At 45.7% G+C, this 20,000-nt stretch overlaps 1 protein-coding gene across 2 annotated transcripts in view; it reads right to left on the reverse strand.

Moving 5' to 3' along the window:
- Nucleotides 1-20,000, reverse strand: part of plppr2a (phospholipid phosphatase related 2a) — a 44,037-nt gene that overhangs the window by 3,653 nt on the left and 20,384 nt on the right. Inside the window, exons 3-6 of one of the 2 annotated variants that reach the window (XM_031569179.2) lie at nucleotides 13,999-14,187; nucleotides 2,434-2,554; nucleotides 1,628-1,878; nucleotides 1-54 (exon numbers count right to left, since the gene is read on the reverse strand). The exon at nucleotides 1-54 is cut by the window's left edge and continues 123 nt beyond it. In XM_031569179.2, coding sequence (XP_031425039.1) covers nucleotides 1-54; nucleotides 1,628-1,878; nucleotides 2,434-2,554; nucleotides 13,999-14,187 — 615 coding nt within the window. Of the gene's footprint in view, nucleotides 55-1,627; nucleotides 1,879-2,433; nucleotides 2,555-13,998; nucleotides 14,835-20,000 lie in introns of those variants that run through there. The other variant, XM_031569185.2, reaches the window with a different exon arrangement.

The following is a 20,000-nucleotide window of genomic DNA, read 5'->3' on the forward strand; positions in this document are numbered from 1 at the left end:
CGTAGGCTTGGCCAGGCGGGTGCCTTTCGTCCGAGACACCAGCGTCACGTACATCTAAGAGGCCGAGAATACATGGGTGGATATTAATCTGCATTAACATTCATGTGAATATACATGTTAATGTGAAGTATGCTGAAATCTATATACATTAATGTATGTAATATACATATATATTCATCATAGAACCTCACTGCAGTGATGAAAATGCTTTTTAGTTATTGCTTATTTATATAAAAAAAGGTATTGTTAGATTACATTTGGTTAAAATTGAATATATAATTATATAAAAAATCTATAAAATATAAAAAAGGTATTATATGACCACAATAACTGAAGCCAATCAGAGAGAGGCTAGGTCAGAGAGAGGGGTTCATAAATTCTTGGTGAGAGCCTTCTGATGGAGACCCTTTCCCTGAGCCCTTAATGTGAGGACATAACCCTGAGTGTGTCCTACTCCAACACAGCTCTTAATGTGAGGACATAACCCTGTGTGTGTCTCCAACACGGCTCTTAATGTGAGGACATAACCCTGTGTCCTGCTCCAACACAGCCCTTAATGTGAGGACATAACCCTGTGTGTGTCTCCAACACGGCTCTTAATGTGAGGACATAACCCTGAGTGTGTCCTGCTCCAACACTGCTCTTAATGTGAGGACATAACCCTGTGTCCTGCTCCAACACGGCCCTTAATGTGAGGACATAACCCTGTGTGTGTCCTGCTCCAACACGGCCCTTAATGTGAGGACATAACCCTGTGTCCTGCTCCAACACGGCTCTTAATGTGAGGACATAACCCTGTGTGTGTCCTGCTCCAACACGGCTCTTAATGTGAGGACATAACCCTGTGTGTGTCCTGCTCCAACACGGCTCTTAATGTGAGGACATAACCCTGAGTGTGTCCTGCTCCAACACGGCTCTTAATGTGAGGACATAACCCTGTGTGTGTCTCCAACACGGCTCTTAATGTGAGGACATAACCCTGTGTGTGTCTCCAACACGGCTCTTAATGTGAGGACATAACCCTGTGTGTGTCTCCAACACGGCTCTTAATGTGAGGACATAACCCTGTGTGTGTGTGTGTGTGTGTGTGTGTGTCCTGCTCCAACACGGCTCAGGAACAGGGTTTGGATGGCTAAGCGCTCCATGAGAAGTACCTTCTCACTGTCTAAGGCTGACCTTCATATGACAACGCTCGTCCTCCTGTGTATCCTTGAATGATGAATGTCCCCTTACCCCTGTGTGTGTGTGTGTGTGTGTGTGTGTGTGTGTGTGTGTGTGTGTGAGAGAGTGAAGAACATCCTCTGACTGCATGTAGGAATGATAAATGTTCTTCTCTCCTCTCTGTATGTGACTAACGACCTCAAGTCTTTCCTGAGTGTGTCTGTGAGCATGATAAAGAGACAGAGAGAAAGTAATGCCTGCCTCTCTCTACTGTATACCGTGTGTGTGTGTGTGTGTGTGTGTGTGTGTGTGTGTGTGTGTGTGCGTGCGTGCGTGCGTGCGTGCGTGCGTGCGTGCGTGCGTGCGTGCGTGCGTACGAGTGTGTGTGTGTGTGTGTGTGTGTGTGTGTGTGTGTGGAGTTGAGCAAATGAATAATGAATCTCCGTGCACCAGTCCCATTGCTCACCACCGTGTAGACTGCTGAGTAGACGCTGAGCGCGGCGTCTTTGGAGGGGAAGGACTTGCGTGCGGAGGCCACCAGCAGCGGGTTCCCCGTGCAGGCGCGCCGCTCCGTGATGTACTGCATGGCCGACTGGCAGCCCAGCGCCGTGTAGTTGGGCAGGCAGGCGCTCAGGAAGTGAGGCGTCTGGTTCCCCGTCACCACCTGGCCAGCGTTCGCGAAGATACTGGTGGTGAAGAGGCCGAACGAGTACACCCCTGAGAGAGAGAGAGAGAGAGAGAGAGAGAGAGAGAGAGAGAGAGAGAGACAGAGAGACAGACAGACAGAGAGAGAGAGAGAGACAGAGAGAGAGAGAGAGAGACAGAGAGAGAGAGAAAGAGAGAGAGACAGAGAGAGAGACAGAGAGAGAAAGAGAGAGAGAGAGAGAGACAGAGAGACAGAGAGAGAGAGAGATGACATATTTCAGACCAATTTGATTAAAGGCAAATTATATTTCAGTTAAGGGAACATCATATTTAAAGTATTGTCAAAGATCAAAGTATTTTTATTTCATTCATCAAATCAGTAATTACCTTCCTTTTTTGCCTTCAAAATGTAAGAACACAATGCTGTGGTGATGTGACAGACCAAAAGTCTGATCAAATATTATTTTCCTTTTGAGGATAGTCTTTGATCTGCACCTGCAATCTTATTTAAGTAATCTACGTGACAGTATATGAGTGTTGATGTATATAGCTGGATGTGTGTGCTTGTGTGTATGTGTGTATGTGTGTGTGTGTGTGTGTGTGTGTATGTGAACATAATGCCCCTACCCAGGAAGCGTACGATGCGTCTGAAGAGGGGGTTGAAGTAGCAACAGTCTGCGGTGACGATGGTCTTCTCCTGGGTGCTCCCCGCCTTGAGGAAGAACACCATCAGCTCCCCCATTAGGATCTGAGGCACACACAGATGGGCACGGGCTCCCTATCAAAGCCATCCGGAGGAGCACTCTGCCACCCCCCGACCCGTCTGATCATGTCACCATCCACCATGTCATGCCACACACCCCCCAGAGATCCTGCAGTTGATGGGGGAATGCTGTACCTTGCAAGGTTGGCTACTCAGGGTGACTACTGCTGACATGAAGTAACGGAGGGAGGATACATGGAGATTGATATTTTTAGAGATAACACACAGCTGCCCTGAAAAAGGCCAACACACATCATGTTCTATTATGTCTCAATAGGAATAGAGTTAGTCCCCTTGTCCTAGTGTGCTTTATGTGCAGGGGCGCCACTCTGAGGGGGGCGCAAAAAAAAAAAAAAAACAAGAATTGTGTTTTTGTTTTGCTGGACAGAGTTTTTTTTGCGCCCCCTTCTATAGCTCCAACCAATATTTTGACATAAAAAAAAAACAGAAGGGGTACGTACGTCCTTGGTGTTGTCAGAACATGCTAGCACAGTGAGGCGTTTGGTTAGAGTGTGTGTGTGTGTTCAAGAAACTTTGAAGAACTAAATAATGAAGAGGCAAAAGCCATCCGGGGCGCAATTTAAGAAGAAAAGAAAGGAAGAAGAAGAGAAACGTGCCAAGGAGAAAGGTAAATCCTTAAATCCTGTTCTAGCCTAGAATGAATTCCAGATAAGAAAACGTTCACGAATGCGTGAATTGCCCCGGGCACTTTAGTGGAGTTAAGAAGAAAAGATGTACCTTATCATTGAACGTTTTCCTACTCCCTGTCACATAGTTCTTTAAGGATTTTACAGAGGCGGGTATATCAAAAATGATATGTCCATTTATTCTACATTATACAAAAAAAGACATGATTAAAATAGGAGCGCACATATAAAGCCAATAGCCAGTGCAACAACACTACACATATCTTACTCGTTGCATAGCCCACCCATTAAGGAAGCCAAACACGGCAACTTGTCAACAAATGAGGAATACTGGTAAAAATCCAAGTGTTGTATTGTCAACTTTAGCGAATGGATTGTATGTAATCTTGCTAGTTAGCTAACGCTAGCTAGCGACTTGTGACGTTCCTTGTTATTGCCATTTAGTCGAAACATCAGTTCAAGTTCAGCTGTACCGCAATTTGCCTCATTTTCGATGTGTCATGAAATAAAAATGTGAGTAATCATAACAACGTTAGTTTTGGTGGAGCGAGCTAGCCAGTTTAATTAGACATGATTCAACTAATCAAGAGCTATGCATCTTGGAATAAAAAAATGTCAGGCTGTCCAAATACACCAAAATGCTTAATAACTACATAATAGCTACATTTAACAAATAATGATAATACATACTTTTGTTATATCATTTTAGATTCACTTTTAGAAGACTAAATGCGCCAGGAGTGAAGCTCGCCTAGAGCGCCAAATGTGCTAGGGCCGCTCCTGTTTATGTGCACTAATAGAGTTAGTCCCCTTGTCTTAGTGTGCTTTATGTGCACTAATAGAGTTAATCCCCTTGTCTTAGTGTGCTTTATGTGCACTAATAGAGTTAGTCCCCTTGTCTTAGTGTGCTTTATGTGCACTAACAGAGTTAGTCCCCTTGTCTTAGTGTGCTTTATGTGCACTGATAGAGTCTGCTCCAATGAAACATGTAACACTATTCTACACTAGTCCATTTCTTTGGCTTATGCCCCATGCCAAGGCCCCTATGCAACATGTCTGCAAAGGCCTGATTCAGTAAAGGCCCCTATGCAACATGACTGTAAAAGGCCTGATTCAGTAAAGGCCCCTATGTAACATGGCTGTAAAGGCCTGATTCAGTAAAGGCCCCTATGCAACATGGCTGTAAAAGGCCTGATTCATATGGAGCCCCAATTTATATATTCTCCCTCACTGCACACAATTGCAAAATTTGGAAGAACACTTAGAGCTTAGAGTGATGGATGGTCCATGACTTTGGACAAAATGCAAGACACACAAACACACACACACACACACACACACACACACACACACACACACACACACACACACACACACACACACACACACACACACACACACTTCCCCAGTGTAGCCAACGTCTTCTGAGCTGTGTCAGCTAGAGATGCAGTGCCAACAAGACGTGAATGGTTGCCTGAGGAACTTAAGTTGTGATGGCCTGAAAAGTGTGAGTTGGGTAAAGTATACAGAAATGATTCAGGGAGTTTTCTTGTGAAACATGCCATGAAGGCACAGATTTGTCATTAATTATATTATAACAATGATTATCATAATTTGTGTAAGTTACCAGTAGATACCAGCAGCATACCAGCAGGATAAATGAACACAGTGTAAGGCTTTCATTGTTCTCAGGTGTCCTTACAATTGATACAAGCAGTTGTCTGGAAGTACCCTGAGTGTCATCAAAGAGACTAAACTAACGTAACACAGCTAACACATCACAACTCTTACAACTTTACATTTCCTCTTTCAGAATATCTGTCATGTAGTCATAACTACAATACAAACCCATTTTAACCCTTGTATAATGGGCTGGCACTACCAACACATAATCTAGAAACTGGCCCAAATGAAATGTGATTTGATCAACTATTCCTAGTGGACTGCACTCCTTAAAAAAGGAATAGATACATGGTGTAGCACAGTGACTGAGGTAGACTGTGTCATTTTACACTGCCTAAGGACATGCAGAGACGGCTGCTGCAGTAACTCAGCCAAGTTTGAGGTGGGCTGATTCAGCTCTGCATGGTGATGTGAGAGAAAGCCAGGGAAAGGTGGAGAAGGATGAGAGACTGTTGCAAAATGAAGTAAGCCCATGAGCAATAGATTCGATTTCACTGCCACAGTTCGTGTCTCATAGAAGGTGCCCAATGCCACGGAACAGGTGCATTTGAATTTTCCTCACACCTTTCCTCAGCAGCATCTTTCATGGGAAATGAATGCCCACGTCCGCTACATGAGCGAGGCTTAAAGGCTGCTGTTGGTTGCACTGTTTGGTTTCGTGCCATCAGGCCTGAACAAGCGACGGGCCTCACTAGAGCTACTGCCCCAAGGTAGAGCAGCACCACGGCCTCGGCCTGAACAAGCGACGGGCCTCACTAGAGCTACTGCCCCAAGGTAGAGCAGCACCACGGCCTCGGCCTGAACAAGCGACGGGCCTCACTAGAGCTACTGCCCCAAGGTAGAGCAACACCACGGCCTCGGCCTGAACAAGCGACGGGCCTCACTAGAGCTACTGCCCCAAGGTAGAGCAGCACCACGGCCTCGGCCTGAACAAGCGACGGGCCTCACTAGAGCTACTGCCCCAAGGTAGAGCAACACCACGGCCTCGGCCTGAACAAGCGGGGACGTCACAACTGCAGCTGCAAAGCTCCCTCGCCGAGACCCTTGAAGCAGTCTGTAAATCCACACAGACTGCCTGGCCGAGACCCTTGAAGCAGTCTGTAAATCCACACAGAGTGCCTGGCTATCGACCAGCATGCTGGGGGTGGGGGGGGGTCGCGCAGGGAGAGCCAAGAATAGCCCGCTGAGCGAGTCGACTCCCCGTCTATGACATCAGCTCTTGCGTGGAGACAAAGAGGAGACTGGAGGAGACAGCGTGTCCTGCTCTTCACCCACGTCTGATGGCGCATCGGTGAATGAGTCCGACAGCCGGGGGGGTTCGCTGGATGTGTGTGTGTGCGTGTGTGTGTGTGTGTGCGTGTGTGTGTGTGTGTGTGTTTGTGTGTGTATGTATGCGTGTGCGTGTGTGTGTGTGTGTGTGCGTCCGTGCATGGTTCAGTGTGTGTGTGGCGGGAATGGAGAATGACAAAGGCAGAGAGTGAGGGGGAGAGTTTGTGTTTGTGAGTCTGCGTGTGTGTGTGTGCGTGCGTGTGTGCGTGGTTGAGTGTGTGTGTGTAGGGAATGAAGAATGACAAAGGCAGAGAGTCGGGCGGGGGTTGTGTGTGTGTGTGTGTTTTGACTGTGAGTAATGCTAATGTGCACGGCACACACTTAATCAACTCTTGCTGGGACAGACTGGTAATTACCGTTTTTGGCTGCACTCCCCTCTCGAGCCAGAAGGGGAGAAAGTTTCAAAGAGTCAAACAGCTGAGGGTGTTCATTCAGCGTGGCTCTGTGATGGCTCATTTGACTTGGGATGAATTTGAGCGTCATTATGACGACTCTCCTCCAGTGGGTTGAGCAAACTGTGGCGTACTTCAGCAATGTCTGTGGAGTCCCTTGCAAACGATCACTTAGATTTATGGGCTCTGCTCTGCACAAACCTTGGTTAGTGTAACTGCTTTATAAGCTGGGTCATTAGTCTGCACTGCATACATACGATTGGTTGTTGCTTTATTTGTAAGCTTTAGCATAGCTTTAGCATAGCCTTTTTCAAAGCTTCTTTCAAAGCATTTGTCACTGACTTTCTGTAAGTCTCCCTACCCTTATTGTAATTACAATACAATGTGGCTAGTATAGTGTAGTGAGAGATGTGAAAGAGAGAGATAGGATGTGGAGACTGTGGATTGTATAGTGTAGTGAGAGATGTGAAAGAGAGAGATAGGATGTGGAGACTGTGGATAGTATAGTGTAGTAAGAGGTGTGAAAGAGAGAGATAGGATGTGGAGACTGTGGATTGTATAGTGTAGTATAGTGTCGTGAGAGGTGTGAAAGACAGAGATAGGATGTGGAGACTGAGAGATCAGTTGAAGGGTAAAGGATGGAGGATGAGAGCGGATGTGATTGTGAGGCTGATTCTGGGAGACTCGCTGCGCTGACATAGATGGTAGGGATTTTGCAGAATGCACATGAACACACACACACACACACACACACACACACACACATGACATAGATGGTAGGGATTTTGCAGAATGCACATGAAGTGCAAAGATCCTGGAAGTAATAGGATGTGCACTCAGTGAAGCAGACATGGTGCAGTTGCTATCAAGAATACACACATTTATGATCTTCACACACATGCGCACACACATACGCACACGCACACACACAAGTAAACACACACACACGTAAACGCACACGCACGCGCACACGCACACACACACACACACACGTTTTTGTAATGTGGCTACACTGGAATGGAAAAGGTCCTAGGCTACATTATCTGGGGTGTGGGCTACATAACGTATCTATATCCTAAACAGCCTGAGTCCATGGCCATACATTTATAAATATCACTGCTAATGAATCCATTATTTCCTTAAAGGTCAACAACATCATTATCACCACAACAACAGCATCATGACACTCCACCCCACCCCACCCCACCCCTAGCATGCAGTGGCATCAGTAGCATGCCATCCCCTCCCCAGGGCCAGTGCCAGTGTGGTGGGTTATATATGCCTTAGCCTCCGGCCCTGTGTGCCTTTATGGAGGAGCCTTTGACCTAAATGTAAATATTGTGCTGCCCTTAGGGCTTTACTAGATAATGGAGGAACTGGTGTTTCTGACTGTGTTATTGTGACTGACTGTGAGGATTTGTTTGACTGGCAGACAGGTTTCTTGATGGAGGGATTTCCCACTGATCTCATGGCTCTCGCAGTGTGCTGTCAGCACGCCATGATGTTTGTGTTTGTGTGTTTGATCAACGCTTGTGTTTGTGTGTTTGTGTGTTTGTCTGTTTGATCAATGCTTGTGTTTGTGTGTTTGATCGATGCTTGTGTTTGTGTGTTTGTGTGTTTGTGTGTTTGATCGATGCTGAGGATGCTCTGAGGATATGATGGGAAGAATGAGTGCAGCTGGGGGAGACTGGGCTCAAATCTGCTCTGTGTTCTAAAGACTACACACTAACACTATCAAAGTGTGAGCACACCTCCAGCACTCAGCAATGCATCTGGTCCTAATCAAACAAACCTTCACCTTCCTTAACTAAGGCATGCATGAATATTCCTTTGTTTGGAGTGCCATGCAACCTTGTTATTAGTCTCTCTCCCTCTTTCACTCTCTCTCTCTCTCTCTCCCCCCCTCTCTCTCTCTCCCTCTTGCTCCCTCTCTCTCTCTCTCTCTCTCCCTCTCTCTCTCCCCTACCCATCCATTTGTATTTGTCATGAATGCTATCCCATGTTCTACCCACTGCGCTTCCTCGCTCTAAGAGTAATCTTGCCTTCCGCTGCTCTCTTTCTCCCTTCTTTCCCGTTTGGCAGTTATGTGCCAGAATGACAGACAGATGGTAAGCCCAGCCCAAGTGCAATCTAAACGGGCAGAAAGGACAGTACAGCAAGCACAGTGTAATTACAGAGGAAGGGATGGAATGACGAGGGAAAGGATGGGTACGAGGAAGGGTACGGTGAGAAAGAGGGAACAATGAGATGTTGATGAGGTATAGATATGAGACGAGACGAGACAGAGGGAGACTGAGGGGCTATAAATAACTCGATCCTTGTTTTGAGGGGCTGGGTATATATATATGACATCCTTCCACATCCTTTCACTATGGTGACATTTCACACACACAGACACACACACACACACACACACACACACACACACACACACACACACACACACACACACACACACACACACACACACACAGAGACACACACACACACACACACACAGAGACACACACACACACACACACACAGTGCTATACATAAGCACACTTCCACATGAATGTACAAGTCTGTGTGCGTTTTATGTGTACACTTGATACATTATCAGCTACACACTATACCCGAGGCAGCCAGTAGCACTCTGGCACGTGAACAGTCTCTGACATATGACACCATAGATCACCCTCCGAGTATGAGTTTAAGAAACACCACACCCCGAGGGCCGACTACAGACAAGCATTCAAACATACTAGCGACTGGGAGTCAGTGTGGCTGTGAAATATCCTCATATCTCATTCTGCATGAGTGCACCAGAGAGTACTGTATGTGCCTGACTCTGTGTGTGTGTGTGTGTGTGTGTGTGTGTGTGTGTGTGTGTGTGTGTGTGTGTGTGTGTGTGTGTGTGTGTGTGTGTGTCTAAGAAGGGAAAAATAAGAGATGGTGATTGATTTATTGCTGTTGATAGCACTCTGTGCTCTGTGCTCTGATCTGAATGTTGTGTGTATGCTCAGGCAGCTGTGAAGACTGACTGGCTGTACATAACTCATCCTCCTATGGAAAGCACAAATGCCACTGACTGTGCAAGCCTCGGTTTGAAGTAGACGACTACCTTCCAAATCACCCTAACAAAGCATCACCTGCAGCTGTTATTACCCGTGTGTCAGGTTCCCCTTCTTTTCTCATATTCTTTCTTTCTTTTGTATCTCTCTTTTTCTTGCTTTTTCACCCCTTTCTTTAAAAACAGCATGCTGTCTCATCCCATCTCCCTTTGCTCTTCTTTCCTTTCATCCTCTCCTCCGCATCTCTCCCTCCGGCTCCAGCAGAAGCCGTGTTGACTGGGTGGGTCGGGCGAGTAGTGGCGAGCTGACATATGCTGAAATGCCACTGAGCGCCCCCTCCTCCCGCCCCCTGAAAGCTGGCTCTGCCATCTGCCTCATTTACCCAGGTGGCACAGCTCTGCCCTCCAGGGCATTAGTGACGTGGTAGGACAGTGGGCACCGGGCCTCAGGAGCATCTTCCCCCTGTGGGCGCCCTGACTCACTGAAGTGCCAGCCTCTAGATTAATGTGGGAACCATTTTAATACACCTTTTAATGTCATCAAAATACATATACAGTGTTTGCAGTAACTGACTAACCCATGTATACAAAATATATTGTCCCTATAAACGAAAATAACACCCCTGCCTGCCAATCAGAAATAAGCGTTTTCCATGACCATGGTACTAATATAGTAATACAACAAGGATTTAGAGTACTAATACAGTAGTTGTAGACTGATAGACTACTAATAGAGTAGTTGTAGACTAATAGAGTACTGGTAGTAATAAATATTGCCTTTGTGCTCCAGGAGGGTTCAGGCTCTGGGCTCTGTAAAGTGTTTGTTTGTTTTGGCACTTTATAAATAAAATTGAATGGAATTGAATGATAGAGCATAGGTTTAATAGTGTTTTAATGTGTGATTTCTGAAGAGGTGAGGATGTTAGTTGAGCTTGACAGGTCTGCTAGAGCCAATCTAGACACATCACAACAAAAACATCACATTAGGATGACATCAGACATCATCACGTCTATTCCGTCCCAATTGTTCTCACAGCTTTTCCAGATCCAGCAAAGATGCAGTTATCTAGCTCTTCAACAGACATCTTCCATGTCACTCGCTAGATCAGAACTGATCTTTTTTTTTAAATAGATCTGTGTAATATGACTTGGGCTACTTTCTCACAGAGGTTAATTGAGCACAGGAACCAGTGACTTTGACTATTGTCGCGTTCAGCAATTTACTGAAGGTGTGGGTAGGAATGAGTATTTATGATTTCTACAGCATGTGTTCAACACAGAAGGGAAACTAGAGGGAGAGAGAGTGGATAAAGAAGAAACTTTAGCACATTTGAATAGCTGTTGCCTTCGTGCTGCTTCACATGACTGCTAACACATCCTGGGGAGCTGACAGCCTTTCGACAGGAAGTGTTAATTAGGAAGCGAAACGCAAGAAGCAGGAGAGAGATAATGGCTTTAGCAGCAGTGGCTCAGAAGCCTGTCATGCGTTCTTTATGAGGAACTACGTGTTCACTGCGGTTATGAGTAGAACCGTGTGTGTCTATGACTCTTCTGCAGGGTTGTGTGTAAAAGCTCTTTGGCCCTCAAAGCCATACATCCAAATCAGCATGTGTTATAGGACAGAGTGTGGGATGTGGTGCAGGGCAGCTGAGAGTCTAGAGTTATCAGACCAATAGCTTTAGAGATGTGCTAGTCTGATCAATCACCTGCTGAAGACTAGCAATGCTGAAAGACATGCTGTGTGTGTGTGGTGCATGTGTGTGTGTGTGTGTGTCTGTGTGTGTGTGTGGGGGGGGGGGGGGGTCTGTGTGTGTGTGTCTGTGTGTGTACGTATGAAATATGTGCATATGTATGTGCCCAAGGACATGTCCTAGGCCAACTGCATACAGTACTCTGCTAGATGACACATGCATGGACGAGTCACATGGAAACCAGAGAAGACAGCTGGCAAGTTCACACATGTTTTGTTTTTTACAGTTGACTTTAGGGAGGCCAAATGTTCCACAGGTCCAAGAGGAGCACCATGAGATGACTGGTGTAACATGAGTGTCCGATGCATGACCCCTCTATAAGCCTCTCTATTCACATCAGACCAGCTCCAGGCATGACCCCTCTATAAGCTTCTCTATTCACACCCCCCCCCCCCCCCCCACACACACACACACACACTGTATCTATGGAAGTTGCTAAAGTGGGGAGAATGTAACAGAAAGAAGGCATGGTCATGACATACTAATCAAAGGTTAAGATTAAGGGTTATCTCTGCCTGAGGAGTCTCAAGTGAACACTCAAGGGACAAGATTTCAAAAGAAGCACTGATAAAAGAGTTTCCAGTAGTTAGGAAACCATGGCAAACCATAGGCTGAAGGTACTGCATCACAAATGGGGCCCCCTAGAGGTCTGTTTTGTGTACTACAGCAGCAGTCTGCTGACATGCTGCTCATCACTGTCACATCTGACTGACAGGCTAAGGGTACCTAGTAAACGCACGCGGGGAGGAAAACAAGGCAGAGAGGTACTCTGTGTGTGCCTGTGCCAGGTGCCAATCTGAGTGTCAGTCAGAGGATGAGGTTGTAACTGGGTCTGTAGGGCAGGACTTGTCTGAATGATCAATACGTTCAATATCTCCACTACATCAGCCTCATTAGAAGCTACTCCCAAGCATCCTTCCCACTCAAATCCATTCCAAAGCTCTGAACTTAAGTGTGTTAAAGGTTTCTTACATTCTATAATCACACATTGTATGGGACTGCCAGATATATCAAATGTTTACAATACTTTATAGCATTGTGTCGATCCACAGACATAGAGTAAATAAATCAAGTTGTGAGTTCGATGCTGTTCTGTTGTGATGTCTCTAATAGATGGGTCAGATGAACTCTGAATGAGCCTGTCCACAGTAATATCTGCAGTCTTGCGGCGAGAGTGGTAGGTTAAGCTCTGATTGAAAGAAGTGTTTTGAGTTTCAGTTACTGTAAAGATCTGGCTGTAAGTGTGCATTAGGAAGTCTGAGTATGTGGTGCTGTATTTGTATTCTGAGCATCACTACCTGAGAAATCTATGTCCTAGCATTTGGTGAATAATAAATTAATGTTTGGTGTGATTTCTAAGTCTCTGGTCTTTGTGTGTTTGGTCTGTTTCTGCATGTTTGATGTGTGTATGTGTGGTGTTTGGTCTGTTTCTGCATGTTTGATGTGTGTATGTGTGGTGTTTGGTCTGTTTTTGCATGTTTGATGTGTGTATGTGTGGTGTTTGGTCCGGTGCATGTTTGATGTGTGTATGTTTAGTGTTTGGTCTGTTTCTGCATGTTTGATGTGTGTATGTGTGGTGTTTGGTCTGTTTCTGCATGTTTGATGTGTGTATGTGTGGTGTTTGGTCCGGTGCATGTAGATGAGAGCCTGGGCGGTGGGTCCAGCCCTGACTGAACTCTGGCAGACGGAGAGCCTGTACCAGGTGCTGCAGATTTCACGCTCAGCGGCTTTTCCACAATGACAATCTTACTCCTGCTCTACACACACACAAAGACACACACACACACATACACACACTCAGTAGCAACGTGCATCCATGTGTATGCCTACGTACAGTACATACATTTATGCATACAGTACTTACACACAAACACATCTGCACACATAGTGTATATAGTTTGTTCATGAGGAAGGATTTAAGCACACAAATGTCTCTTTCCCTTATCATTCATACTGCTCACTCACTCATTCATAGTGATTTCTCTGTGTGTATAAACTATTCACTATATTCACATATGCTCCTGTGCTAATGCATGCACACATTCACAATAACACACACACACACACACACACACACACACACACACACACACACACACACACACACACAAAGCTGCCTAAAGAGGAGGGGAGCTCCACGCAGCTCACCAATCTGTTCACGCTCCCTCTATACTGTCGCCCACAGACAAAAGATAAAAGAGTCCCATTTACACAAAGAAGCACACGCCTATACACACACACATACACACACACACACACCTCACAGACAAACACACACACAATCACACACACACATGCGCACACACACACACACACACACACACACACACACCTCACAGCAACACACACACAAGCACACAAACACACACATCTCACACATACAAGCATGACACACACACCTCACACACAGACAAACACACACACAAACACACACACACACACACACATATCTCACAGTCTCACACACAAGCATGACACACACACTCATCTCTCAGAGCATGGAGCAGAAGAAGAGAGTTAGCAGAGGAGTATGAGTCTGCTGAGCATGCGCTCACTCACTCACTCACACACTCACCGTGAGAGTGGGGATGGCGGTGACCAGCGAGTACACCAGTACGGGGGGGACCTTGCTGCTGTGCTCCGGTCCGGGGTAGGGCTTGGAGAAGGCCTTGTCGTAGCAGAAGAAGCCCTGGACGTGCACGGGGAAGGTGTCCGTGTACTCAAAGTAGTACGCCAGGAGAACGGTGCCGGCCATGATCACCAGCTGGAAATAGAACATGATCCGGTCGTTAGAAGAGAGAGGGAGCGAGGGAGAGAGAGAGAGAGAGAGAGGTAAATCAGAAAGTAAAAAAAGGGAGACGGAGAGAGGAGGGGTAGGAGGAGCAGTGCAGCCCTGCGAACGCAACCTCACAACCTCTGGTGAGACAGGCATAGAGGAGAGGGAGAGAGAGAGAGAGGGACAGAGGGAGAGAGAGAGAGACAGAGAGAGAGAGAGAGAGGGACAGAGAGAGAGAGAGAAGAAGTGAGAGCAGGAGTGGGAGTACTCCTTTGTCGATATGTCGAGGGTAACTAAAATCAGCTAATCTGGCGTGGTAGAGGAATTGAGTGGGTGTGTATGTGTGTGTGTGTGTGTGTGTGTGAGACAGAGGGAGACAGAGAGAGAGAGCGAAGAGGAGGAGGAGGAGGAGGGGAATATCTACTAGGGGTATTCACTCTCACAAAGAAAAAATCAGAGTTATGACTGCTTTGGTATTCTAAAGAAGTACAGAAAAAAATACAAAAACAAAACTGACATGAAGATTGTAGAGAGGGATAGACAGAATCAGAAAAGGAGTGAGTGAAGGACGGGGGTGCTTCTTCTTCTTGTTGCATTCCACTCTGGCACAAACGCAACACTTCTGGAGATTGTGCCTCCAACTGTGTGAATCTATTTATCATTGGCAACCATCACACACTACTCTGGAGCAACATTATGAGACTTCATGTCAAACATTCAACACTATCTCATGATGGCAACCATCACACACTACTCTGGAGCAACATAATGAGACTTCATGTCAAACATTCAACACTATCTCATGATGGCAACCATCACACACTACTGTGGAGCAACAGAACGAGACTTCATGTCAAACATCCAACACTATCTCATGATGGCAAAAACATTATACATGAGCTACATTGTACAAATATAAAATGGCTGGTTGTGCATGTTCAGGTCTCCATATTGTCATCATAGTGTGATCTCCATCTTTAGAGGAGAGAGAAGCGGGTCTGTTTTCCTGGCGGTGGGTATGACACAGTGGATGGGTGGGTGGGCTTAGTGACAGGAGCCAAAGATTTTGGGCAGTATCCATATTTGGCCACATGCACACAAATATGTGCAAAAACACACACACACACATTCTCACTCCCGCTCTCTTTCTCTCTCTCTCTTAGACACAGACACACACACATTCTCTATCTCGCTCTCTCTTTCTTTCTCTCTTAGACTCACACACACACACACACAAAATGCAATTAATGTAGACTGATGATCATGTCACAAAAATTGTCATGCGAAGAAAAGCTATTTTCTTTAATGGTACACCTATGTCTAGTCCAAGCCTCTTTGATGCCCTCCATTTACTAGACCTTTTGGTTGTTTACTCAGATTGATCTTTGCAAAGATCAACACCATGTAACTACATAAGTCATGAATATGTGTGGAGTTCAGAAAGACACGACAATATGAGGGATTTGTTCGTTAGGAAGACATTGCTAAAGTTGATCAATAAAGTGTGTCAAAAAAGTCATGCAATGTTTTCAAACGTCGGTGATGATTCATCAGCTCATAATTTATGGATTCATGTGGCATTTGATGTTCTCTCAACTATATTACATCTAAGCATAATTTTGTCCAGAGTCATGAATATCACAAGGCTGCTGTATGATTCACTATGCAGAGCGATGCAAAGCCCTGGGGCCCAAAGAGATCTGTGGCTCAGCCTGCAGTGGGCCTGAAGAGGTCAACTTTAACAAGGGAAAAGGTTCTGGTTCTGGTTGTGGTTTTGGTGGGCTCCATGTCAAGTGTCACAGTGATCATGTTGTCATCGATGACTTCAGCCACCCTGTAACGTGTCTTTCTCAACGTCACTAGAATGATTGATTGTGTGAGATGGAACATTCCGGGTGAGTCTGATCAAACATGCTCCGGTTTCGTTTGATCTTGTTTCATTTTCACAGCCTTCCTACATATTCCTGCATTCCTCTGAGTTTCTTGGTATACTTCCTTAAGACCCTCAGAGAGTCCCCAACTCTATTTACATTCATGCCTTTCCACTTCATGATCTGGGGGCCCTCATGTAAAATACTGTTCTCAGATCCTCCCAGTCCATATATCCGAGGTCACTTCATGTCAAATACTGTTCCCAGATCCTACCAGTCCATATATCCGTGGTCCCTTCATGTCAAATACTGTTCCCAGATCCTACCAGTCCATATATCAGTGGTCACTTCATGTCAAATACTGTTCCCAGATCCTGTCAGAGGTCACTGGCAGGGGAGCCTGTGAGAGGACCCATTACCCAGCATTCCTCTGCTCACTCCTGGAGCCTCCGGTCGAGGATCTTATTTCAATTCTTTCTGAGACTTCATGGTCCCAAGTAGCCATGTTGTTTTCTCTCACCTGTGTGTACATCCAATTACACTCACTGCACTGGTCGTGTCGCTGACAACACCGACTAAATATATCGCAAGAAACGCTCAAATGCCTTTCCATAACTACAAAAAAGTTACACCAAAACCAGTAAATAACATTATACAGGTAATAACATCATTATGAAGTATTTCAGCTAGAATTTCACCAGTTAAAGACCTGAATTCCAATTAGTGTCCTGAAAGTTTGGCCAGTATGCTTGAAAACCTTGAATGTTTTTGGATGGATGCACTATTAGAAATCCCACACCAAGCTGCTGACAGCTAATATTCAGCATGTTCCTCCTCTCAGCTTCAGCTGCTGTTAACCACACTGACAGAGTGATGGGGGCCTCATTGCCTCCAGTCACCCACACACACCCCAGCAAGTCTGCCCCTTGCCTTCTTCTTCTTCTTCTTCTTCTTCTTCCTTTCTTCTTTTTGGACTGATCCCCTGGGCATCTAGACGTATCTGTTCATTAGTGCTTGTGAAAGTGACAAGTATGGCCTCCGCTGTTAAACTCTTCATGCGCTCTAAGCTCAGTCTGATGTGGTAGCCATGAGTGCTAAACAGCAGGGAGTTCTACACACCCATGTGCAGCCCAGCTGCAGCAGACTCAAACATTGAGGCACATTTTGACAGCGCAGAAGTCTGGAATGGCAAGAGCCTGAGATCCCTGACAGGGAGGTTAGGGTTTGGAACAAAAATGGGATGCAATATGGATCAGATTTCATGATACTTACCAGAGATCTAACACCTATTATATATATTTACCTGTGACATAATGATGTCATGTTCCCACTGTCGATAATTGTCATGACAGCTCTCCTAATGTTTGGCACGTGGCTCTTCTTTTCTGTACAGCATACATACAGCATCGTTCTGTTACTGCATCTAATGCTATATAAGCTGCTATTACAATAATCTGTAAGTGGAACAGGACATTATTTGATTGGACTTTTACTGACAGGATATGATATTCGACATGTTTATGACATGGTTATGACATGGTTAGGTCCACCCTTTGAAGGATGGTTTAAGTAGAGTGTCGGTTTGTGTTGGTGTTGGTTTTGTGTTAAGTGCATTAAAACCCTGGATTGGGCTACTCAGTGGTTTAAGTGCATTCAAAACCCTGGATTGGGCTACTCAGTGGTTTAAGTGCATTAAACACCCTGGATTGGGCTACTCAGTGGATTGCCAAAAGACGAATGGATGTGAATGGATGACTAGTGTATTTCTGTAGTTATTGAATACATGGATGAATAAATCAGCTGTATGGAGCTGTAGCCATCGCACTTTGATCATAGAGGGTCCTATTAGTTGATGAAGCGTTTGATCAGACTGTGCTCATCACGTATATCTGTGAGAACAATGTCTTATCGACACTGTAGTATTTAAGTCTCCTATTTAACACAGCTTAGTATTTTTTGGTATTGAGGTTTGTAACTTTCAACAGTATCAAAACAGCTTATATTGACATTCTTAGTTTTTATCATGTTAGCTCAGGCTGTGTAATCCTGGCTGGAAAAGGAAGCTCTGTGCCTGACTTTACTGTACCAGTGTGCTTGGCAGGATCCACTACGCTCTGATGTTGTGGAACTCATTTAGTCACGGTCTTGGGCCGGCGCCCGTCTTGGCTTTGAGAGCTCTGTGGACCTGGCTGCATGCTGAGGCATCAGAAGCTCTGGCACCGGCGTGAATATCAGACAAAAAAAAGAACCCAATCACTAACCGGTGCACTCACCAGGGTCCAATATGGCAGGAGGTTCACCGGACAAAAAAAGGAACACACGCTGAAAAATGAACTTGTACCGCAGACAAAACATCTATCAAAAGAGAGGGAACAAAAGAGACAAATCCAAATGCAGACACCAAAGCGAAAGCTCCAAAAGCACAGTGGATCAGCTTTAAGGGAAAGGGCATCCTGCCACATCAGGGGCAAAGGCCCTTATACCAGATGGCAGGCAGGAGGCCATGTTGCCCTTTTGTAAACCCATGCCCTCCCACACAGGTAAATGCTGTGCCTCCCTGCACCGGATACTCACTAATCAGGAAGGTTAGCTTGCGTCAGACTTGGAGATGCTAATACATACAGCAATACTACACTTATGGAGCAGTCTACGGGGTTGAGTAAAATCTGAAGCTTGCAGGCTTGTTACTTTCAACCAAAACTTAGTTTGAGCCCTCGGCCCAAAACCCTGTCCTCCCAACACGCTTCACTGTAACTCTGTTACTTGTCTCCTTAAATATTACATGGGTGCACCTCAGTGTTCCAACCCCCTGCGCAGAATGGCCTTGTGTCTGTACTGTGTTTCACCCAGAGAAGAGCTGCAGAGATGCGTAAAACAGAATCATGGATTAGCTTAGCATCACCCCAAACGCCCCAACACCGAGGTATGGTACACCTCCAGCTGTTTAGAGTGCACATATACACAATAACCTATACTGTATGAGAAAGTCTGTGCTGTTGGAGAGGACTGATCCAGAGTCAGCTTGAGTGTACGGATGTTATGTTACCTCACTTGATATGACAGAAACATATTGTCTGTTCAGTTCATTGGACATACAGTCTGAGGCTGTGTAAATGTACCTCTATAGCAGGTGCTGCAAAGGTTTGAGCAACATCAATGGCACAATGGCTCTCTGCGTGATTCGACTCAGATAAATGTCCCAGATAAATTATTTACTCTCCCTCGTCTGTTACTTCATTTTGAATAATTCGTTTATTGTTGTTTTTAAAAGCGCGTGTGCAAGGAGGCTGGAAGCGGCCGAGTCCCTGGGCAATATCCCCTGTTAGTATGCTGTTCTCTGAAAGAGCAGTTTGGTGTTGTGGGTGGGGGTGGGGGTGGGGGTGCTCATGTGATGAGAGGTGGGGTGCTGAGCGCTGGGCTGAGTGTGTGTGTGTGTGTCCCCATCAGACACATGCGGTCCATTAGAGGCCCCCCTCAGACCTCCAGCACACCGAACACAAGGCATGAGGAGGACATGAAGGAGGGGGGAAGGAGGGACAGAGAGGGGGGGGGGGGGTAAAGAGTGGAAATAGAGACAGTAAAATGTGGGAAGTAGAGGGGAAGGCACCATCAAAAGAAGAAAGAAAGAAAGAAAGAAAGAAAGAAGAAAAGAAGTGAAGAGAAGAGAAATACATTGAAGTAGAGGGCTTCAAGTAGGAGTCTGTAAGATCAAATGAATAGAAATGGGTAGATATACAGATCTAAAGAAAACAAGCTCTTGTTACATTGCCATAAAGAATAGAAGAATGTGGGTCTTTGTGTGTGTGTGTATCGTCACAGTGTGTTTCCTGCCTCGGACAGAGCCTATGGAGAGCACCAGAAACAGGTGGAAATGAAAAGGGTTCACACATTTGTGGGTATCTCTGCCTGCAGATGTGGTGTGCACTAGTG

Source organism: Clupea harengus, chromosome 1, assembly GCF_900700415.2.
Source record: "Clupea harengus chromosome 1, Ch_v2.0.2, whole genome shotgun sequence".
NCBI lineage: Eukaryota > Metazoa > Chordata > Actinopteri > Clupeiformes > Clupeidae > Clupea > Clupea harengus.